This window comes from Rhinolophus sinicus, chromosome 15, assembly GCF_057876585.1.
Source record: "Rhinolophus sinicus isolate RSI-liver-muscle chromosome 15, RSI-T2T, whole genome shotgun sequence".
NCBI classification, from domain to species: domain Eukaryota; kingdom Metazoa; phylum Chordata; class Mammalia; order Chiroptera; family Rhinolophidae; genus Rhinolophus; species Rhinolophus sinicus.
The window spans coordinates 21,051,791-21,076,143 of NC_142515.1; the positions used below are offsets into that span (position 1 = coordinate 21,051,791).

General features: G+C 36.8%; 2 protein-coding genes across 4 annotated transcripts in view; one reads left to right on the top strand and one right to left on the bottom strand.

Moving 5' to 3' along the window:
- The window catches only part of CFAP43 (cilia and flagella associated protein 43), a 73,617-nt gene extending 55,342 nt beyond the window's left edge, over positions 1-18,275 (top strand). Inside the window, exons 25-38 of the mRNA XM_019725074.3 lie at positions 209-298; positions 594-674; positions 1,271-1,396; positions 4,068-4,187; positions 7,052-7,159; positions 8,718-8,804; positions 9,505-9,593; positions 10,154-10,367; positions 11,516-11,628; positions 12,318-12,477; positions 13,042-13,206; positions 15,048-15,128; positions 15,990-16,143; positions 16,333-18,275. Coding sequence (XP_019580633.3) covers positions 209-298; positions 594-674; positions 1,271-1,396; positions 4,068-4,187; positions 7,052-7,159; positions 8,718-8,804; positions 9,505-9,593; positions 10,154-10,367; positions 11,516-11,628; positions 12,318-12,477; positions 13,042-13,206; positions 15,048-15,128; positions 15,990-16,143; positions 16,333-16,499 — 1,755 coding nt within the window. The 3' untranslated portion in view covers positions 16,500-18,275. The remainder of the gene's footprint in view (positions 1-208; positions 299-593; positions 675-1,270; positions 1,397-4,067; positions 4,188-7,051; positions 7,160-8,717; positions 8,805-9,504; positions 9,594-10,153; positions 10,368-11,515; positions 11,629-12,317; positions 12,478-13,041; positions 13,207-15,047; positions 15,129-15,989; positions 16,144-16,332) is intronic.
- Positions 18,276-20,410: 2,135 nt separating this feature from the next.
- Positions 20,411-24,330, bottom strand: SFR1 (SWI5 dependent homologous recombination repair protein 1). Of its 3 annotated transcripts, none has more exons than XM_074339093.2 (4): positions 24,199-24,330; positions 23,146-23,267; positions 22,137-22,535; positions 20,411-21,077 (listed from the first exon to the last, which is right to left on the bottom strand). In XM_074339093.2, the coding sequence occupies exons 1-4, from the start codon at positions 24,263-24,265 to the stop codon at positions 20,886-20,888; spliced, it is 780 nt and encodes a 259-aa protein (XP_074195194.1). In that variant the 5' UTR covers positions 24,266-24,330; the 3' UTR covers positions 20,411-20,885. The 3 variants fall into 3 exon arrangements, with proteins under 3 accessions (XP_074195194.1, XP_019580630.2, XP_019580631.2); XM_019725071.3 differs by having other exon boundaries at positions 24,084-24,217; XM_019725072.3 differs by lacking the exon at positions 24,199-24,330 and adding an exon at positions 23,998-24,153.
- Between the last annotated feature and the right edge of the window lie 23 nt (positions 24,331-24,353).

Here is a 24,353-nt window from a genome sequence, read left to right on the forward strand (position 1 = left end):
TTAGAGAGCTAATGGAGAAATAACCATGTGTTTTTTTCAACCCTCTTCATTTCAGATCTCATCTTTATTCCAAAATAGGTAATTGGTTGTGAAATCTGGACAGTCCCTTTATCCCCTTGATACCTTCTAACCTCCTCTTGGTATGTGGAAGGAAAGTTCAGTTGAATTTTGTAAAAATAACAGCAGGAAATAATATTTTCTCTTTCAGATTACAGCTCAAAAATATGTTAATCCGTGGCAAAAAGTCAAAGCAGAATTAATCACGGCCCATGAAATAGAGGAAGGGCTTCTATCACGGGTATGCCGTGTTGCTCATACAGTACCTGAGACCCTCCTTTCCTTTAGGGATACCTATTCCTAATTTGTTTGAAGTCTTGTACTTGAACTCCACTGTGGAAACACATCAAAGCTTTTGTCATAGTCAGAGATCACTGGAATCTGTGGCCTCTTTCCCCTCTCCCCTCCATATCACTGCCCACCCTCCCCAATCCTAAATGCAGTCATTCTAACATTGGGTGGGAGGCTGCCCCTGGGACCACCAGAGTGTCAGATCTCTGTCTCAGCCATCTTCCCTGACCCTGGCTCTTTCCCAGGGCCCTGACACCAGACGTCGAGCCCTGATGGACATGATGGGAGGCGTTCTGGAAGTCAAGAAGGAAGACATTTTGAGAATGGTGAGACTTCTGAATATCCTTGTGGAAGGTGGAATGGGGTGGAGAGTGCACTTCAATTTGACCACTTTTGCTATATAAATCTGAGTTTTAGAAATTCTACAGCAACAAATACATAATCTTATAAGCATACAACATCAGGCAAATAAGAAATTTGAAACCTCAGACCTGCCTTTCAATCTGACAAAACAAACAAAATCAAGCAGCCACAGTGGTTTTGGTCTCTACAGAAAGCACAGCTAACTCTGCACCTGTAACTCTTCAGATACACCAAGAAACACTCCCTTTGATACCTGATAAAGGAGTCCCTGGAGCTCAGGTGTAGTTCTAGTTATGAAGATATCAATATTTACCTCCAAACCTGTTACCTAAGAGTCTGGGTATCCCACACTGCCCACTCTTGCTTAAGTCACAGAAAAACAATTATAACATTTTTTTCATGTTCTTTGGTCAAAATGTCAGGTCTTGCCAATGTGAAGAACTATATACCCTGTTAAAGGGCTCTTTTTTTTTTTTAACTATAATGATAACTCTGAGCTTTTATTGTACTGTTACATTTATATTTGAACTATAGTATATGCTTTCCTTTGTTTCTTCAGGTGATTCCTCCTCCTGCTTTCATAGAAAAACCTGATGCTTTGTGGTCTGAAGAGGAAAAGAAACAATTCAAAGACTATGAGAAAAAAGTCAAGGACTTAAATGAAGAAAGAGATAAGTATAGAAAGGTCAGAAGAGCAAAGAATTAATATACTCTACCGTATCCAGTGTTTTGTTTCAATACGCTTTGGTAGCTTAAGGATAATGTTTCAGCTTAAAATCTCAAGAGAATTTAGGAAAGTAGATGGACATAAGTTTAAAGAAGTAGAACAGTTTAAAACAAAAAGAATATATTTCAATTAGTTTTTTTAAGTTCTTATTGATTTCAACATTTTGCACCTGGTTGCAATTCATTTTGTCCTCTATTCATTCTTCACATGTTTAATGAATACCTATTATAGTATGTTCAAGGCACTGCTCTAAATTGTCTACATCTATTAGAGTTCAGTAATACTGTTGCTTGATTAGTTCTCAATCTCAAGAAAAGGACTTGAAAGACGAATGGTGCAATCAGTGCAACACATAGTTTACAGTTTTAATTTGAGATTTTTGCAATGCAGTTCTACTTTTATCTCCTTCCATCACAAAGAAACATTCCCACATTAACATTGCTTACAGTTATAATAGCGGTATAAAAGCTTATAGTATACAGCCAAATAAATAATATTTATTCCTCTGTGGAGAAAGTAAAAGCATACCACCATTTAAGGCAGGCCATATTTTTTTTAGCTGTTTAGTGGCTGTATCGCGTGAACAACTTCTTTGAACCAGTTGTTAACCTATCCCTGTTTTTATTCCCTGCAGTCCTCTAACAGTGCCCTCGCATTTTATCCTAAGATGGTACTTACCTGAAAGCCAAAATGAGTCGATTTGAATGCAGTAAAGATTTCAAGGAGTTAGGGAATGGAGATAAGGTGGTAGCATTTACTCCATGGCCTTGCATTGTAAGAGCGTGCACTGCTTACACCCTCAGCTCCCTGTTCCTTGGTCATACTTACCTGGTAAAACCCAGCCTTGATTAAAGCCAGTACTGGGCCTTCTCTGCACCTGCACCTGCAGTGGATAGAGAAAAAGAATACTGGCTGGTTTCAGTCTAATGGCCTTAATTTTTATTAGGTCCTTTGTAAAACTGCTCAGCAATGCTATTCTGTTTTCCCCCAGCTTAGTCCACATTACCTGGGGGATCTTGTTAAAAATGCAGATTCAGATTGGGACGTTCTGAGGATATGGAAGCATCCTGAGATTTCTAACAAGCAACCAGGTAGTACAGCTGCTGCTGGTGAGCAGACTGTACTTGAAGTAGTGTGATGCTAGAGGACCACGTCACACGTTCTTCTCTGTCCTCCAACTTCTAACACCTGACCCCCTCAACTCTCTCTCACCTTATTTTCTGTTTCAGTGGGAGAAGAGAAGCGACTAAAAGAGATTTTTCTTACTCTTGTGTCATACATCCCACCCTCCTGCACTGAATCCATAGGATCTCCCTGCCTTTCTATTGCTTATGGATGTAATGGCCTTGTATCTACCCAAGCCTGGTCCTCCACTTGTGCACTACATCCATGCCATCTGACCCATTCAACATCGTCACTCCAGCAATTTGCCCCCATTTCCTGCATCATCAGTTTTTCCCTCTATAGGATTTTTCCCACCAGCATAGACACAGGCTGTAATCTTATACGTACATTTTATACATCACTCCTCTTATACAAAAGAAAAAGAAGACTCCCTGGAAGGGGATTCTGGAGTTCTTCCTACTTTTCTTGTGACTTTTATGTTAGTCTGAATTTATTTCAAAATAAAAAGTTAAAAGAAAAAAGTCAAGGGGTGAATTGAGACCCAAGGAGTTCAATCCACTACTCAATATCTCCTCAAAAAACTCCAAAAACAATTTATGTTCACTATCTCCAATTTCTCTCTTCTGAATTTAAAATAAAGGGGGAGGGGATGGAGGGAGGCAAGGAAGAGAAAGGGGATAGATACTGAGCAAATGATAAAGCAAATGGGGCATAACATTGGCAACTGATTAAATTGGTAGAAAGTATATGGAATTCTTTGTGCTGTTCCTGCAACTTTTCTGAAAAATTGAAGTTATATCAAAACTTAAAAGTTACCAAAAAAGTTAATGGTAAAACTTGTTTGTAACAATATGTCTAGAATTGATCTGCAGATGCTGTTCTCCTTAAAAATATAAATTTATAGCTTTTCCCTTATCTACTATATGCTTAGCTCTAAGTCCTGGTGGAATTTTTTAAAAAGGAGGTGGGACTTTTTACCCCTGATCTAGAACTGTTTGGAGAGACAAAACACAGAAAACAAGAGAGTAAGCACACACACACACACACACACACACACACTTTTTTTTATTACCTTAAAATCTAAAAAAATCCATGAAGATATAATCATGACTTTTGTTTGTTTGTTTGTTTGTTTGTTTGTTTGTTTGTTTTGTATTCATGACTTATTAAAACATCAAGATTTCTTTTTCAGGCCAGATTGCGTGCCTGGAAATTTCTGTTCTGTAGAGAGTCAGGATTTTCTGGAAAGATTTCCTGCGATTTGTTTTACTAGGCCTACTACTGCCTTCATCATCAGTGATTTTTAACATTTTTTTAAGTGTAATCTTTTCTAAACAAAAGATTCACAATATACTAAACAAATTCAGGTGGAACATCTCTGATTGAAGGGGGCAGAGGCCCCAGAAAACCTCACAAGTCTTGTCAGCCACCTACCCCACCTACACCACTTCCTAGTAGCATTTGATGTTCTTAAACATTAACTTTGCTATTGACTTCCTTTCAGTCATTAGAAGCAGAATTGAGGAAACTTCAAAACTCAATTCAAGAAAGCACACAGAATTTTGATGACTATTTGAAAAGACTCTTTGAAAGGAGAGTGAAAGCAGAGATAGTTGTCAACCAGGTAAATGAAAGTTTTACTTATATGACCTTTTCTTTTAAGGAGGCTCCAGGGCCTCTCAGTGTTGTTGGGATAAAGACCAACATCCTTTCTGGCACCAGGTCCTGCAGACTCTGGCCCTGGCTCCCACTACAGCTTCATTGGTACCACCCTCCGCCTCACCTGCCACACTCCCTCCTCTGGTGCCTTGAGCACACACACCAGTGTCATCCTTCCACCTCTGCCAGTAATACTCTGTGCCAACTTCTTTGCATCCTGGCCTATATCTATTCATCTATCAGGTACCAGTTTAAAAGCTAGTTCCTCGGACTAGGTTATATACTCTTCTTTTACTTTTTAGTACTTATTGCACCTGAATTTTAATTTATATGAGATTACTTTTTAATGCTCCTAAGACTATAAGCTCCATGAGGGTAGGGAGTGAATTTGTCTTGTTCATCCCTGAATCTCTAGCAACTACCAAACGGCTGGGCTCATACTATATGTTAAATGAATGAATGATCCACATGCCCAAAAGATCAGATAAATAAAATCTGGCTGAATTTGATTCAGCAGTAAGGATATAAATGAAGTGTGCAGTAACTAGAAGCAAAAAGACCAAGGAGTGAAGCCTTTAAATTCTGAGGGAAAATTATTCCAAACTTTGGATTTTATACCTGGCCAAACTATCAACTAAGTGTAAGAGAAGAACAATATTTTGAGAGATTCAAGGTCTTGAAAATTTATATGCACCCATTCTCAGAGAGCTAGTCAAAGATGTGTTTCACCAAAGCAAGGGGCCAACCAAAAAAAGATGAGGGTAGGTAAGGGAACCTCTGGGAAGGTGTCTGTATCCTCAGGGTCCCCACAGGAATGGCACACCAGAAGGGTTACATTTAAGAGAGTTTAATGCAAGGACTTTTTACTGAGGTCCAGGCAGGGTTAAGGGAAACAGCAAGAATGGTGAGGCACATGGAGACTAGAAACAATGGAAAGCCAGCATCATCTCTTAAAAGGCAAGAGAAGGGAGCTGTTACCAGGACCCAGCAAGACCTGTAGTCATGGGAAAGGATTCGCTCTTCCTCAGTCATGGCCATAGAGAGAACACAATGACTGAGTCAGCAGGAAGGAAATGTACCTATATGGTAGTTAGGTGGGGAGATTGGGAATGAATGCCCCAGCATCAGTCATAAAAACAGTATTTGTCATAATGGCCAAAAAGTAGAAACAATCCAAATGTCCAACAACTATGAATGGATAAATAAAATATGCTTTATTCATATAATAGAACATTATTCAGCAATGAAAAGTAGTAATGCATGCTACAACAAGGATGAACCTTGAAAACATGCAAAGTGAAAGAAGCGAGACATACAAGGGCCACATATCGAATGATTCCATTCCATTTATATGAGACGTTCAGAATAGGCAAGTCCATAGAGACAGAAAGTTAATTAGTGGTTGCCTTGGGGTGGAGGCAGGGAGACCTCTGGGGTGGGGTGGGGTATGGGAAGAAATGGGAAATGACCTGCTAAAGGATTTCTTTTCAGAGTGATGAAATATTTTAAAATTGATTGTGGAGATGGTTGCACAACTCTGAATATACTAAAAACCATTGAATTATACACTTTAAATAATTATGTGGATTGTGAAACACACCTTTATAAAGCTGTATTTTAAAAAGATATGTTTAGAACATCTTCCATACAAGACAATGACGAAGCCATCAAAGACTATTATCAAAAGGACTCAGGAGCCAACTTTCAAAAGTTCCCTAACTTTTAAATGTTAAGTGGAATATTAAATGGAACAATTTAACACTCAACAATGATAATAATTGCATTTAACTGAAGCCCATCACATTTGTTTAAATTTGTGATATTTTAAAAAGAAAAAAGTCCAATTGTTCACCTTCAGAGGTTGACCACCAATTCATTATCTAAAAACTGATAAAGAGAAAGCATCAAATATTTATTCTGCCTTCCTATATGAACTATACCACTAGGTAACCAAAAAGCAGATAAGGAGAACCATCTCTTTATAAAATAATCTCACTTAATAAGTGAAAAATAAATAATAGAACTAGAATATTACCATTTTGCAATTCTCAATGAATTAATGGATCTGGGCATAGCTGCTAACATCACAAAAAGAAAGACAACCTGACATTATATGTCTCCTGATCAAAGAACACTTACTGTCTTGTCAAAGGGACCAAACATGGATCTGATAAAAACCTCTGATCCAGCTGCCAATTTTCAGGAAATACATAGGATAAAGGACCTTCATAAACTCATCATAAGTATGTAGTTAGTAAAACCCAGATTAGGTGAAACTACAGATAACTGCAAATAAATGTAAGGAAAAGAAAGGGATGGAAGGGAACCTGCGGAGTATAGAGACTTTAAAAAAAATGTGACCATTTTTTTTAATGGACAAGTTATACTATAGTGCCTAGAGATATGTCCTTGGGTAATAACGCTATAAAGAAATGCAAAGAAATGTTTACTATAAGTCAGCACAGTAGTTATTACCAGGGTTGAGATTATGATGGGCACACGTGAAAGGGGCTTTGGGCAGCGGCAAAGTTCAGTTTCTGGAGCTGGGTGGTGACTACAAGGGTGTTTGCTTTTATGAGAACTCATTAAACTATATGTTTGTTTTATATGTTTTTCTATATATGTTTTATCTTACAATGAAAAGATGAAAAAGGTGAAATAACTGAGTCATTATTGTAACAGTTTATATTCCCATTTTCTTAAAAAGGATTTCTCTTACCTGTATGTCATAAACTTGCTTGATGAGTGCCAAGTCTATGACCTTCGATAGAAAATCCTTTCTTGGGCAGGAGTATTGATCATTTCCACCCCTTTAAAATATTTCTACAGGAGGAATTGAAAATAAATAACCTTATATTTTCTTTACTGTTGGATGAAGAAATAAACTCCAGAGAAACATTCCTAAACAATTACCTTACAAGGAAGCAGGAGGAAAAAGTAAGTATAGTATCTAATATCTGAGTACAATAATTTTTTGATAGACGTGTTCCTTGTTAATAAGAGCTCACACGCCTAGACCCCTTCCTTCCATCGCTCCTGCCACATTCCTGCTCAGCTGTATACGTTCTGCGACTCCCTGTCTGGGACTTTGCTGTAAGGTCAGGTAAAAACACCCACTCCAATCTGTTAATAAAGTTATGTGATTCTGCATTTACAATGATTCAGTCAAAAGAACCATATACCTTTCATGTAACATATGGTTTATAAAATGAGGCCATATAACTTCATAAGTGAAAGGACCCACTTTTAACCACTGACTGGCTATGAGAACTTGGACAAGACATATAGCCTTTAAGCTATTTGCAGACTCTTTGCTAGAGAATATTGTTCTCTCTGGACCATTTGGCACCCTAAGTTTTACTAATCATGTAAGTAATGGGTTAGCTTATAGAATAAAAAGTTGTCATATTCTGAAAAGCTAATAAGTAGGAGCATGAATAGATATGTTTCCCTAAAGAGACAATGAAAACTAAATGCTTGTCACAAGAATTTTCAAAACATGTCAGCTTTTACTGGTAATATTAATAAAGGACATTTATAACATACATACTTTTTGCTAAGAGTCTGTAAAACAGCATAAGCAAAGCACCTTCTAAATACAACTGTACTCATAACAACCCTGCAGGGTTTTGGAGGTCCTTCACAGATGCAGAAACAATCTCAGAGAGACTGGTAACATTCTTCAGTCACCCACTTGTATGTAATGTAGCAGGAACTGGAGGTGTAGAAATAAACAAAGACCATCCAAATAAGAATACAGACTCTTTATTCAGAGCTTGGGATAGTAAAGGGAACAGCCACCATCATTTGTGTTTGGCAGACACTCAAAGGCAGGCAGGGGGATGGGAAAGCTTTGAAATGAAAAGAGAGGGCTTCAGGTGCACCCTGATCACGTCGTTGGCAGGGGGAAGCTGAGGGCAAGTTAATTAGAAACCAGGAAACCTATGTGATTGGTTTAGGGAGCATATTTAGCTTTCTCTAGTTGGTTCTAAGTTGAAAATGGTGGCATAAATTAAGAAAGCTGAAAGTTATTGTCCAAGTCTTGATAGTTTGGAGCTGATCGCTACAGAGTTTATGGGTCAGAGTTCTATTTTTATATATGGCCTGGCCATTGTCCATTTATATACTCGTATTCAGTCTCTCAGAATCCAGGTCCAGGCAACTCCTGAGCCTGTGTGTTTTCTGTCATCCATACGGCCCTCCCAAGAATGTACTGTGCTCTGTAGTCGCTTATATACTCACAGGTTGCAGGCCCTATTAATTGGTCATGATATCAATTTAGTTTCTGGCTATACTCAGAAACAGGTGATTGGATATTGGTTCTTTCAAAGTCTCCAATTGGTTTACTTTCTTCTGTAAATTTTATCTGCAGTGGATACTTCACTGACACATTTATCTTGTACTGGGAAATTCCTTATTTTTTTGTTATCCCCAATATTTTTGTCTATCCTGAAAAATCTCCAGTTCCAACTGGCTATTCCTAATGTTGTTATAGAACCAGACTTCAGAGGCCATCCAGAAAGCTAGAGAAGACCTCGATGTGTACAAGGAACACTATGACAACTTACTGGCAGAAGACAAAGTGAGAGCCATTGTCTCATCCGCTCACCAATGCACTAGAGTTGCTGCTGCCTGGATTGGGGGGAAATTAAAAGAAATATAATTTAATTTCCTCATAGATATTTCTCCTACAATAATTCTTAGTTACCGGTGAACTTCATCCTATGCCATTGTATATTTCTGAAAATCACTGTGTAAATTTCTCTGGTTTAAGCTTTCTCTTGCACAAAAATGAGAGATGTCATCTAGACTTTAGGGCTTTTCAAACTTCAGGTTGCAGGCCCTATTAATTGGTCATGATATCAGTTTAGTAGACTATGACCAGCAATTTTGTAATGGAAAAGAATATAATAGAAAAGCATAAAGAAGAATGGAGGGAAAGGGAAGGGAAAGAAAGGGAAGGAGTAAAGTGGAATGGAATGGAACAGAACGGAACGGAACAGAACAGAAGTAGAATTAGAATAGAGTACCTAGCATGTTTTACGGGTATTATTTTGTGTTTTCTAAAACCTCTTATATGAAATATTTTTAACTCACTGATGTGCTTCCAATTCAAAATAAATCTCTGAGAAAGCCTTGCACAGTGAGTGCTCACCCAGTAACAAGTCTACTTTATAAACCAAGTTTTCATGAATTTTTAAAATCAAAGTGATACAACCCTATATTTTAAAGGGTACTGTCAACAAATAGAATGTTTCTGGCAGTAATCTGTTTGTCCTTAGGTTCTGGATCGCAGCTTTAAAAAGGAATTTTCTGAAATTCCTAGTCATCAGGTGGAAGTGCTCTACAAACTTTTTAAACGCCGACCAAGGTTTGTTTCTCCTTTAATATCATGTTTCTGAGAAAAAGTTTGTAAGTGAACAGGAATGCTGTTAGATTTCAGCTTTTACTCCCAATTGGAAGGAAATATTCAGCCTAACATCTTTCACATGAAAATTTTCAAGTCTTGATCATAACTCAGTTTTTTAAGATTACTCTTATAGTTAACGTGCTTGAAGAATACCCTTCAACATTTGTAAAGCTGGTTTATGGTGATGAACTCCTTTAGGTTTTCCTTTTCTGGGAAACTCTCTCTCTCTCTCTAGAAAGTGAGATGTTTTCTAGTACCAATAAATTTGCCAATGCTGACAACAGTTAGGGACATCTATAGTCCAGCCAAGGTCATGTTTGGGGGTCTAGAGAGTATGGACGGCCAAAGTGGGTGTTTTCCTCTTTTGACTAATCCACCCACCTGCCCTCAAATGCCAAAGAAAAGTGTCGTGCAATGTCATACGTATGCTAAGGGTCATATTATAACATGGATTTTTTTTTTTTTTTTTTTTGTCTGTGTGAGAATATGAAAGGTTGACGGGCTTTTATTCATAATACCAGGATTCCCAAACCGAAAGTACACTCAGATGTGGCCAGTACTGTGCCTTTTGGAGAGCGACCAGAATCTGGGAAATTGAATAAAGATGCCTTTGCCCAGTTAATGAAAGGCATGGATGACATGGACAATATTAATAACATGCCAGAAGGCTTGGACCCCTCGGTCTGGGAACATTTCTGCATGACCAGACGAGTAAAAGTGGAAAATGAACAGAAAGTATGTAATAACATTTTTTTCATTTCATTTAGTTTATTAATATAAATACATAGTTTTTAGTGTACTAATATAAAGTATATAGTTTATGGTGGTCACTTCCAGAAAAGCTAGTTATTTAGGTTTTCCTCCTAGGGTAGTAGTTAGTAATATTAATAATAATGATAATGAAATAAAATATTAATCTTAGTGCTCTTGAGGGCCACATATAGGCCTATACTGGTGTAGACCCACATTGTCTGTGTGGTTATTGTTTACTGGAAATAAATATGGCTAGTTCTAATTGAGATATGCTGTTAGTGGAAAATACACACAGATTTAAAAGACTTAGTGTTAAAAAAAGTAATGGAAAATGTCTCAATATTTTTGCATTCATTACAGGTTGAAATGATAATGTTTAGAATATATTGTGTTAAATAAGATATATTAGCAAAATTAATTTTACCTGTTTAATTTCATTTTTATAATGTAGCTACTATAAAATTTTGAATTACATATGTGGCTTGCATTCATGGCTCACACTGTATTTCTCTTGGCTGGCACTGCTGCAGACAGAACTTCCTCTCGCCTCTCTGCCCTGGTCTTCAGTAGGCCTTGTCTCTTTTTGTGTAGATTAGAATTATATTTCACCAGAACCAACTTTATAGTTTTGCTAGAATTTTTTTTTTTTAATGTAGTAAAGGGCAACACATTGAGAGAGTGTTTAATTGGGAAGAGGCTCCTTCCTCTTGTTGCTTCTTGACCACATTCTGCCTCCCCTCCTCCAAATTCCCTAAATTCAGTGCCACATGTGTCAGGCTGGCATGTTTTTGCTAAAGCATCTATGATTTTATAATTTTATCTAAGATGATGAGAACAAATTTTAAAATAAGATATAAGAAAAATTCTAGTTGCTTGCATATTTGATTTTCAACAAGAAACAAATTTGACACTTTCCAAATTATTCATGGAATGTATGTGTAAGTTTTATATATCTTATATTGCATAATGGCAGGGATATGCATTTTTATTAATCTCTTAGAAAGATGGGATTGTTAAGCCTTTGTAACAGCATTAAAAGATGTACGTTTTCTGAAGTTCTTTAAAATTAGTTTGCTTTTATTTCTAAAGCTCCATATGTTTTGAGATGTCTGTGGTTTGGTTTTTTTCAGGTAAAGCAGAAAGCTGCTGGCTTAGTGGAAATGGTGGCTTTCCTCCGGAGGAGAGTTGAGGAGGATGACAAGGTGCAACAGGAAATTGAAAAAGTGTTCCAAGAACTCATTCTGTAATTTGAACCTATCATTCATGTTCATTTATTCAAAGTCTAAGCGAGGGCTTCGTTACGTTGCATTATCACAGGGGAAGAATGCCTACTCACTGGTTTACAGCTGGCAGAGACTGATCTATTACTCTTGTTGGGCTTTATAATTTCTGTTTGAAAAAGTGCATTTTGTTGCATTACACCTTATTTCTATTGCCATATTTACAGCCACATTGTTAAATACTTCTATGACATTCCCAAATCCAACATTATACATCATTTTCAGATCTAGGCTGTAAGGAGAAATATGAATTACCTAGAAATAGATTTGATCAGTAGCTTGTAGATTAAACATTGTTAATAGACTATCAGGAGTCAATGCATAGTCAGAACTTTAGTAGATTTTGTTATTTGGTAGCATCATTAAGTTCACAATTACGTGAACCTTTTTTTAAATCACAAAGTAAACCTTTATGAATGTATTTTTGTCTCTACAATTCTTTGAGCAGCCCAAGTTCAATTCCATACTAATAAGAAGAGGTATCATAGAGACCTCTAAGAAAGTTTATCATTGGGAAAATATTTTCCACATTAATCTCTAGCATGTTTTCCTTCAGCTGAAGGAAAGTTTGGATTTATATTCTCAGATAATAGGTGAAACTTGAAATATAAATATAGTACAACTACTTACTTTGAAATCTTTTTCAATTTAGATTACAGGAAGAGAAAGTGAAATTCCAGTTGAATTTGACAATCCAACTTCTCCTTAAACAAGGACAAGTAGAGCTGGAGAACTTCCAATTATTACTGGAATATACTGATGCAATTCTCATCAACAAGAATATAATTGAAGACCTGAATTCTGTGATTCGGGTAATTATCATTTTTTAAGGAGAAAAAGAAAACCCAATTTACCACCTGCTATACCAAATATTTTTCATTATTCTCCCATTTCCATGACAAAGGTGTTCATTTTCTTCTGGCTTACAGGGTTTCTGACAAGATGCCTACCACATTTTTTTTTTTTAATCCTTGTTCCCCTTAATGTAATGTGTCTGCCTTTGAGATTTTCTTTTTCTCTCTCTCTTTCTCTTTTCAGCAGTTTATCCATAGCATCAGGAAGCAGAAGAGAGAGTAGGGTATAAAGGCATACAAAATGGAAGATTGGTGATGGCAAAAGGAGCTCCTATCTAATCATTGACATATAAATTGGCTATACCATTCAAATGTATCTTACAATTCATTCTGTTTAGTAAGCTTTATAGTGATCAGATTTTGCCCAAGTAATTTTTTAATATTAGCTACATTTTTAAAAGAAGATAAAATTATCTATGATCCAAGTGTTTTCTAATAATAACATCCAGCTTCAAATATTCTATATTCTTTATGCAGAATTGTATTATATGAATATCAAAATGTGCCTTTTTCTGTTTAAAGACTCAAGGACAAAAGAAAGTTACTAGTATGATGGAAAGTAAAGATATCCACAAAGGGATATTTCAGATTGAGTGGGAACATAAGAAAATGGAGATGGAAATGGAAGATCTAAATCAGAAGGCTTGGGATATTCAGATGTTATTTTTTTCAAGAGAACGTCAAAAGGTAAGTTCTACCTTCTCCACTATATAACTTTAATTTCATTCATTGATGCATTTTTTTCATTCAACCCAGTATTTAATAACAAGCCTCTGTGACATCAAGCATTTTCTAAGCCAGTAGTATAATATGCCAGTGTGCCTCTTAATTCTGTCTTTTTCTTCTAGTAATTTACATTTGCTGCTTTTGGTTCTTTGTGACCCATTCAGTTGTACAGTTCTATCTTGCAGTTCACTGAGGATTTCCTAATTGTCAAATCCAGTGGTCCCTTTCCCAGTCTTCACCATCTCTCAACTCTCTATAGTATTTGACCATCTTAATTGCCCATTCCTTTGGCTTTTTTTTTAATATAAGTTTTATTAGGGAATATTGGGGAGACATTGTGTTTCTCCAAGGCTCATTGGCTCCAAGTGGTTGTTCTTCAATCTAGTTGTGGAAGGTGCAGCTCCTTGGCCCATGTGGGAATCGAACCGGCAACCTTGTTGTTCAGAGCTCGCACTCTAACCAACTGAGCCATCTGGCTGCCCTCCTTTGGTTTTTATCATCCGTGTTTTCTCCTGATTTTCTTCCAACATCTCAGACCACTCTGCCTCTTTTACTGATTTCTCTTTGGCTTCTAATTCTTAAATATTCTTTAAGATTCTGCCCTTAGCTCTGTTTGTATTTCTTTCCATGCCCTCTCCTCTGATGATCTCTATTTCTCTAACTTCAATGATCACTTCTAAAAAACGAATCTAAGCTCTCTGGATTCCAATTCAATTCCAATTGCAATCCAACTTGTTTGGCCCTAACCTCCTTCAAGCTTTATTTCCATATTTCCCACCTCCCAACAGCAACTCTTTCTTGCTTATTTCTGTTCTTTCCAGCCACTCACTCAGGCTTAAAGTTGTAGTCCTCTTTGAGTCCCTTCTTTGCTTTGCCTTCCAAGTCTTTCCTAGTTAATCTATTGTACTGCCTCATTCTCTATCCCCACTGCCTTTACCCTGGCTCAGGACTCCTTTTCAGTGATTTAGGCTGTTTCGTAATAATCTCCTAACTGGTCTCTTGACCTTGGGTCTTTCTCTTATCTACCCTATACTCTATACTACTGTCAGAGTAATATTCCTATTCATTTCTAATAACATTACTACTCTGCTCAAACAGTTTAAACTGCTACTTCTTACCTGGCAAATGAATTATGAAATCCTTAGGTGGGTGCTCAGTGTCCTTCAACCTAACTTTTCAAATCCATTCCCGCTGTTCTTCTCATACGTCCGTATTCCAAACTGACTATTGTTTTCTAGGATCCTATGTCTGTACCTAGTTCTTCTACCTGGAATATCTTTCCTCATTTTTTTTTCACATCCCAAATGTCTTTTTTAAGGTCTAGCTTAAATGCCATCTCTTCCACAAAGCCTTTTGATTTCCCCAGTCCAGAGAAGCCACATCTCATCTCAAACCACCTTTGAATTTGCATGCCTTTTTACATATTTTCTGGCAACTAATCAATTCTACATGTTCTCTTTTTCTTGGAAGTAAGTCATGTTATCTATCGTTAGACTTGCCTCAATGTCTTTTAATATGGGACTCGAAGGAGATAATAATTATTTGGTGAACTTCAATAAATTAATGAATCAATGAGAAAATAAATGCTAGGCATTTGTAATTATTAACATATGGGTGAGCATACCAGTGTCTAAATACAAGTAAATATTATGGTGCAAAAAGTCAAATCAATCTTAGATGGATAATTTTTATGAAAACAGTAACTTTCAAAACTAAGATAATCTTTATAAAGTTATCTATTGAAAGAAATAAAAATAAATATCCTCACACATATGGTGGGTTTTTTTCTTCTTCTCTCAAAGTACCTAAATGAACCAAACTATGAGACTCTGATTGCCATTCAGATTGGAATAATGGAAGAAACCATTGCTGTTCTAGATAAGGTAAGTCTCAAAGACACTGATCATTGTAGTTCCAATAGTGATTCATTTGAACAAAGTAATAGTGTTCCAAATTATTAATTCAAACAGAACCTAACAAAATCTTGGTCCTTTATTGATATTCAGGATGTAATTGGAGGTCCCTGAATAGTGTCTTTGTAACCATAACAAGTCTGGTAGACTAAAGCACTTCTTTTAATATTAGAATTCACCCCTTGGGAGATATCTGAGTATACATGAATTTCCTATTAAATGTTAAGTTATGATTTGTGTAATAGAAGTGTTGATAGTCTTTTCTTGGCATTGCTTTTTCATAACTGCTTAACAAGTGTTCAGTTTTGATTGTGTAGCATATATAAAACGAAAACAAAGTAATCACAAAGCTATGTGTTTTTTATCTTCTCTCATTTTTAAGAATACAAAGGGTGCAAAAAAATGTATACACATTTTAAGAAAGGAAAATTGTATTTAAATTGTAATACTCAATATATACCAACAACAAAGGATGAATACAAGTCACTTTTGACTTCTGCAATTACAAGAGGTGCTCAAAGTGGTTACCATCAACGTCCAGACTCTTATGATTATGGCTAGCTACTGCTTGAGCAACGGTGACCAGTGTTCACTTGTATCCATTTTGTTGGCAACCTCGGTATATAAGATTTTCTTCTAAAATGTGGGTTTGACATACCATTCTATCTTTCAACTAATAATTTAGGTAGCTACTATGTGCAGGCATTATGCTAGGCACCAGGGATATGGTGATTAGACATCTTAATGACAATTTAAATTTTAATAATGTCTTTATAAAATACACTTTTTCAAAATTATTTATGTGGGGTATCATGGGAACAAACATTTCAGACCCACAAAAAGAATGTGGAAAACTGCAAAAAACTACTAAAAAAACTGGTCAAGTTCGGCAATCAAAAAGATGTAGCAAATTATACTCTAAGCTGCAATTTAAGAGAAGAGTTGGTGGCTGTGTCAGAGAGAAAAGACATCTGTCATGCATTAGGTAAGCATCTTTTTTCTTTACTTAACTGTAGGTTTCTTTAAAAGTAATCAGTATTCCTGAAATCTATACAGTTGTTATAAAGCTACCAGCATTTCTTCCACATGCTTAATTGACTCTGAGTGCTGTTTCTATATTTAAAAGTATAGCTAATAATCCAATTAATTCCTTTTTTCTTCATTTTTGGGATAGGGTCTAAACTGACTTGTGAAAAGATTGCCCAAAAACGGTATGAAAACATGATGCAACAACAAAAGTTAACAAATATTTCAAAAGAACAAGCCGAACAGATTTTAATACTGCAGGCTGAAGTTGAAAGATTAAGAATGAAAACATTTCCTGCTCTTCTTCCAATGTAAAAACACTGGTGGGAAACACAAGGCTAAATCAACCATTTAAAAAATAATTTCATTTGATTAAAATGATTTTTTTTATTTTATATCAGGAAACTTAAGTGGAACCTCTTCTCAGTTGCATATTTTAATAGAAAATTATTTAACTTTAGTCTTAATCATTATAAAAATGTTTGTCCTGCATGAATAAATGTATAAAATATCGTGAATTGTTTTCAAGAATGAACAAGATTTTAACTCAGAAAGTATTAAAAATCTATTTTATTTATTTGGTATTAATTAGATCAATAAGTATTTTCACAGCAATAGTATAAAAGTCTTAAAGACAAAAAGAAATTATTCTTAGCCACCACTGGCATTTCTAATTTTATAAAATTATCAGAAAATTTATGCAACTATGGATGTTGTTTGTACTTTTCTATATTTCCCAAGATTTCCTCAATAAGCATTTCTTCTCTAATCAGAAAATTTACCATAATGTTTAAGATTATTCCTTGTTCTAGCAATGAGAACAAGGTAAACTGTTTACATTTACCAAGCCATAAATCATTTGTAAATTACAACATATTTTCTTCTATATAAACATAACATAATCTTGTACATTTCATATTCATTGTTACGGAACTCAATCTTGTGCCCTACCCAACAGGGTTTGGCAAACAGAATGTTTTCTGATTTCCGTGAAAAGTTTATTGCTGTATTCATGTAGATGATGATAACTAAATAATGTGATTAACTGGTCAGAAAACTGCTCTGCCCTTCCATAGATTGTGAACTGCTGCATTCCAAGATGATACCATTGAGCTTATTGACCACAATCTCCAACTGATGTCAATGCTCATTGTTCTGAAACTTGTTAATTGTTAAGTTTAATCTGCAACACCATGTCCAGTGTACACTGGTGTCGGTCAAGCAAGCGAGCTATTATAAAACCTTCTATTTATAAAAAAAATATTTAGGAGATTTAAAATCTTTTATTTAGAAATTTCCAGGCTAGTACCACAATTGCTCACCTATGCACTGATCAGTGCTGGGTGGGAATGGTAAGAAATTATAGGATCAACATTTTTGATGACTCCTCTCCTTAGTACTAGAATGACTCGTGAAGTAGTCAGTTCGGCTGATTCAGCAGGAAAGTCCCCATGGATAACCCTACATCTAGGGTCCTTCAAAATTAACTTTGACAGAAGGACTGTGTAGGGTGAGAGGATGGACCCAAGGATGGAGAAGTGTATGATAAGTACAGATACTTTGTACTTAAGATGGAATTGTCAGAAATTTTCTGTCCTGTTGCTTTGAGTCAACCATGGATATACTAGAGTTTTGGTGTTTCTTTTTTCTGGTGATACAAATTCCATGTCACCTAAATTAGCTGCCTGGAGGCTCCATTAGCTAACAGCGAATGCCATAAATTTCACTAGATAATGCTCTGTGGATTCCCAGATCTTAACAAACTGAACAGCCTGTGTGATTTATTTTTCTCAGTGGCCACCGGGGTGACTCTGGCAATGCTTCTTGCTTGAATGCCACAGCTTTGAGGCATACATAGAGTGGTTAGGAGGAACCTCTTGCCCCAGGCTGTATTCTAGTAGCAGCACTTTTCAACAGGAGGTACTTCTGGTTTGGGGGGTTAGCTTTGGAAGGGCACATGGGTCATGCACCTCAACCTACTCTTGATACTGTCCATGGTACTGATTCCTCTCAGCTTCTGCTGAGATAACAGCAAGTATATTTTTACAGCCCTTTAAATTATATTATTAAGAAATATAATTAATTGGGTCAAACATAAAGCCTATGGCTTTAAGCATAGGACCTAAATCCTGGTTTCAAAATCCTGGCTCTGCCACTTCAGTTTTAAACAACTACTTAGTTTTTATATAACTAATCTTAAATTTCTTCATCTTGAAAATTGGGATGTTGATAATTGTAATACTCAAATGAGTCAACATACTTTTTAAATTGACACAAAGCAAGTGCTAGGTGGTAGCTTTCATTTTTATGAAAATGTTATTCAATGGCTTTTAATACAAGCATACCTTGTTTTATTGCACTTTGCTTTATTGTGATTCACAGATGTTTTTTACAAATTGAAGGTTTATGGCAATCCCGCTTTGAGCAAGTCTATGTTTCCAACAGCATTCACTCACTTCATGTCTCTGTGTCACATTTTAGTAATTCTCACAGTATTTCAAACCTTTTCATTATTATTATTTGTTATGATCACGTGTGATCTCTGATGTTACCACTGTAATTGTTTTGGGGTGCCTCAAACCATGCCCCTATAAGACAGTGAACTTAATGGATAAATGTGTGTATTCTGACTACTGACCTGTTCCTTTCCTTGGGATCCCTATTCCCTGAGACAAACATTTGAATTGGGCCAACAATCCTACAATGGCTTCTAAGTGTTCAAATGAAGTAGCACATCTCTCACTTTAAATCAAAAGCTAGAAATGATTAAGCTTAATGAGGAAGGCATGTTGAAAGCTGAGATAGGCTGAAAACTAAGTCTCTTGTGCCAAAATTAGCCAAGTTACACTGGGAAACCAAACAATTCATGGTCTGGAACAGAACCCACTATACCTCTGAGTATGCCTATAAGTGCATCCCATTAAATGGAGGTGAAATTCAGCAGAAATGATTTTAAAAAGAGAGAAAAGGACCACCTCTCGTGTATCCCGAGGCCCCAAACTCTTCCAAAAGCCTGATCCATATTCCACGACCCACGTCCTGTTGCTGGCGTGCCCACTACTGTGCTGTTGGAGCCTGCAGCACCCAGCCAATGCCTTGGAAATGCCCATTACTATGACCCTATCTGCTCTTCTGAACGCTCCCAGAATCAGATTCCTACTGATGCTGTAGTTTCTCCACGTGAACATGTCAGGGTGATTCCAGGGGATGTGCTAGTCAGCAGTCAGCAGCTGTAGACAAAAGCTAGCACCATCAGCAGGGAAACCCCTTCCTCTGCCACATTTCGGCTCTTTGGCTGAGCAGCAAGCAGTGATGGAGGCTAGTAGGCACAAAATAGTACAGCTCCCCAGGGGTGCCCACCCAGGAAGCCCAGGGCCAGGGGAGGACCATTGAGGCCTGGACCAGTCCTCTTGGGTTCACAGAAGCCAATGGCAATGGCAGTGTCTAAAAGGCAGAGGAGATAGGAGCAAGTATGGACACTAACACTTAGACTGGATGCAAGAGCTGAATCCTTGGGTCTCTTGCTAGGCCACATATTAACAGCTTGTTAGATTACGGGGAGGGACTGGGCTAAAAGTGGGGTATACTTGGAGGACGGGGCCTACTAGTAGGGAGGAACTTTTTTTTAAGTGTTGTTTTTTTTTTTTTTAACTAAAGTTGTTTTAGCCTTTAAAAGGACCCAAAAACAGACATCCAGAAAGCCCTCAAGATAGACTGGAAGTACACAAGCTTTTCTGCCTCCAAGGTTACGAGTACATAAAATAGCTCAGCCACAAAAAGAGATGAGCTTTCTTTTCCTGAGCAGAATTCCGAATTCTCAGAGACTGGCTAGCTTGGGTCATATTTCTATATATGGCCAGGATGACAGGTAACATTGTACAATGTGGCAGCCAGAAACACAACCCTATGAAGGTGGGTTTCTGGCTGAGGAGTAACTGAACTAAATAGATGGAAAGCCCTTCAGACTCAGCTGTGATTTTACCTACCACTCCACAGGCCTGTGCCAATCCATCTCCCCATAGAAGTAGTTCAAGAAAACAAGTATGAAAATCTTAGTTTAATCTATTTCATAGATGAAGCTAGAAAGGTAGATGAATATGAAAGACTTGGTAGGCCATACCACCTTGAAGCGGGAGAGGAAGATAATGTGATTTCGTAAGAGATAGATGGTATTTTACTAAATGAGATAAGGCATACAAGAAACAAATCTGAAGAGACAGGAAGAATAGAATTCCGGACATACGAGTTTAATTACCTGTAGGACCATCCAGATGAAAATATATGCCAAATACATGGAAACAGATTCATAAACTTAGGATAGAGGCAAGCATTTTTTTGACCAGTTTAGGTTTAGACATTCACCAGACTGGACTATATTTTTTAACATTTAAGACAAAACCTTTTTACCACAATAAAACAAAACAATGTATTACAACTTCCAGAACTGCACAAATTATTTTTTAAAACACGATTTAAATTTTTTTTTCACATTTTTTTAAATGTAAAATTTTCTTTGGCAAATTTATCCAAAATAAAAAATTTTCATTTTAGAACTTAGTTTACATCTATATAACAGAGTACCCTAAACTGATGTTCATCAAGATACCTTTCTCTACGCCCCAGTGGTTTTTATCTCCCCTTTAAAATGTAGTATCTTTTAAGCCGTTATTCTCAAAGATATTCTGGAGAAAACAATATGAATTAAACATCTATAAATTCTTCTTCATTTCTGTTATAATGTAGCAATTTATCATCTAACCCATAGTGATCTATTAACTGAGTAAGGCTGAGTTTTTTGTTCTCCTGGGACATGGCTGACTGCAACTCATAAAGCAACAGCTGGCTACAGCTTCTCCACTTCTTTATTAGCAACTGTAACTGAGACAGGTCATTCTGAAACAGAAAAGAAAAACATGTTAAGTGTATAGACTTAAAAAGGCATCCTATTTTAACTTTCTTAATGAAAGCTGTTAAAGCAGTCAGTGAGTAGGTTTGAAGGGTAACACGCTTGTCATGAATGGGACTTCTACGCAGGAAAAAGTAGGGTGGTTTTAAGTAGAATAGTTACAGTGACACTCAAATTGAGTTCTATGGCTCTTTTGTTTGGTCTAAGCTCTGGGCTTACCCTCAGGGAAAAAAATCAATCATTAAATAGGGCAAAACTGCATATGTAAAGAAGCAACAATGTAGATTTTTTTAAAAATTCACTTTTCTTATTATAACTGTACTTTAAAATTGAGAATACTCAAATTAAAAATATTTTTCAACATTCACTCTCATAAAACAAAAACAGTTATATTTAGAAAAATTTTAAAAATTCGAGAGCAAATAAGATATATTATTCCATCATTTATTCCATATCACTGGGAAAGAAGGAGCAATTACATATACATGAGTGATCCAAGGAAGTAAAAGTTATCGTCTTCCAAGTGCCCAAGTTCTATTTAATTCAACCTATCTGGGTTGAAATCTAAACTCAAATATATACTTGTTTTCTCAAACAAAATCCCTGAGAACTTCAATAATTTGGAGGAACAAGATCATTAGTAAAAATATTTTATGTACTCTGTGGCCCATTTTTAGCTTTTTTAAATCATTCACTGTCAGCTGTCACTTCTGTTGTCATTGTACTTGCATCTAACATTTGATACTTCTAATACTGCTACAGGCTGGAAAAGTTTCAACTGCATATTAAATGAGAGCTGGAACTTTTAAAAAAGTTGTATCTGGTATGTAGAGGCCTCTGCTACTGTACTCTAAATCTGACATATTTGAGTTCAAAGTTGTGGGAAGCCAGGTTTCTGGATGCTTGGCTTATTGCTCATTATGCTAAAATAATTTTCTCTTTTTGAAATGACTTTCTTATAATTTATCTAAAAATAAAAACTAAATTTAAAAAATAATTTAAAAAATTTAAAAATAATTATGCAATGGTTCTGAAATTATTCTCACCTTTGATCTGTACATTTTGACTAGTTTTAGCCTCCGAAGAAGGTCTTCTTTCTCCTGAATTTGCTTCACCAATTTTGCTTTTTCTTCGTTTAATCCTTGTTTGGGAAGATTCTCATTCGCAAAGTCATTCTGGAGATCACTGCAAGACCCAGTAGATTCACATGCATTGATATTCTTGATGGTATTTTTCAAATATGTATTTTCTTTAAATTCACTGTCAATGTGTTTAAAATTTTCTTGAAATTCCAAGCAGTTTTCTTCTGTTGAAGATGCTGGTTTCTCTGAAAAGTTCTGATTGTTTTCTTCATTCTCTATTTTAAGACGTTTTACCACACTGTAACAGGAATTAAATGAAGATCTAGTTTTCCTTAACCGTTCTCTAAGTGTTGCACTCATAGGCTGTAAAAAGGCACAAATATTAATAATGTTAATCAAGAAAAATATTGTTGACGTAAATAAATCTACTACTAGAAATAAAGACCTTACATTTCTATGGTGCACACCACTAGATGGCTTTCTGTCTCCATGTATCTGAAGTAACCATCACAAAATGTCTAATTCCTGGAAGCTCCATTCATTTTATTCTTTTTATTTTAGCAAAGTGAGCACTCTTCTAAGTGTTGAGATACTTATCCCAGTAATCACAAACATTTGTTCAGCAACTAGCACATGCCTGACACTATTCTAGGTGTTTCAGAGTTACACATTAAGGAAAAGACCTAGAGCCTGTCACCAAAAACCTTCATAACAATGCAGATTCATAAATTTCTTTGATTTGTAATGTTTTAATAACCTGATCTGAAACTAAATGAAATAATTGATTCAAGATGAAAATTTGGGGGTGGGGAAAGGTCAAATACATTATCTTAGAAGATCTAAAATTACTTAATACATACTTATTAATGCTACATATCACGTTAATAATCTTCAGTAGATTTAAAACCACCATTGCCACAATAATTAGAAATGATAGAATTGGTGCACTCTAAAAAACTAAGATTTTTCATACTTGTTTTCTTGAACTACTTCTGTGGGGAGAGGGTGGATTGGCACAGGCATGTGGAGTGGTAGGTAAAATCACAGCTGAGTCTGAAGGGCTTTCCATCTTGAAAATGAACCCTTGGTTTACTTCTAAAAAAAAGACAAAAATAATCACAAAATAGCAATCAAATTAACCCACATCTCCATACATCCCTCAGTGTTTATCCAAGTTTTTATTGTAGGTAACATCAGCAAGTAAGCTAGTAACTTCCTCTTTCATTTAGTTGTGATTCATTCTTGCTTTTTGTTGTCGTTTTCCATTTACCCTCCCAAATAAGGTTGTGTTGGTCCATCGTGGCTGTTTTCTAATTATAAATTAACTAGCTAGCGTCTCATATAAACGAGACTCTCCATTTGTTTTTATCAAAATATTCTCAAATCTGCCACATGGGGGTTGGGGTAAAGAACAACTTTGGACAGTCTGGAATTCTTTAATTTCGTTACGCCAGCTTCTTCATAACGAAAGGAAATGTAACTGATATTTTGACTCAAAGGACATGATCAGACCTGTCACACTACCCTAAGCCATAAAAGCTGTTGTGACTAGAACCAATGACGCTTCAGGCCTGAGGGATAAGGAACACAAGCCGAGATAAACTTATAGCTGTCTGCGTCGTTTTAGTTTACGTAGTGAATAGACCCTGAAAAGGAGAGTGGACTTGTTTGTTTCTTCAAAGGCATCAACTTTACAGAGAAAAAAGGGGGGGTGGGGGGACAGAGAAAAAGCGTCCTCCTTCCCTCCCACCACTGCAGAAAACCGACACTAGCCCTCGAGAGACCCCAGGCCTGAGGCGGGATTGAGGGATCCCCTGAGCCGGACCGCGGAAAGGGAGCTCTGTGCGACTGCACAGCCGATTCCGGACGGTGTCCAGCTCTCAAACATCCACTCGCCACCCCGTACGCTACCTCCCTCCGCCATCCCCAGAGCGTAGGAAAACCGAGCAACCACAGCCGCGAATGCTCGCGTTCCAGGGGTGGGGGCGCACGGGAAGCGGAAAAGACGTGCGATTGGCCGGAATACCTGACATGCGCAGCTCTTCTTCTCCCCGCGCCCAAGTGGCAACTGCCGCGCGCGCGGCCTCGAGCATCCGCGACGGGGCGGGGGCGGGGCCACGAGGGAGGCGGCAGAATCGAGGGATTGGCCAGATTGACTGACGCGCGCAGCTCTGCTCCATC

What these genes read in the sequence shown, in the direction of transcription:
- SFR1 (XM_074339093.2), bottom strand. Translation starts at nt 24,265, where the DNA reads ATGCTCGAGGCCGCGCGCGCGGCAGTTGCCACTTGGGCGCGGGGAGAA. An exon ending in AGAAGAGCTGCGCATGTCAG is followed by an intron (nt 23,268 to 24,198) that starts GTATTCCGGCCA and finishes TCTTTTTTTTAG; the next exon opens with AAGTAAACCAAGGGTTCATT. An exon ending in TCAAAATGTACAGATCAAAG is followed by an intron (nt 21,078 to 22,136) that starts GTGAGAATAATT and finishes TTTCTGTTTCAG; the next exon opens with AATGACCTGTCTCAGTTACA.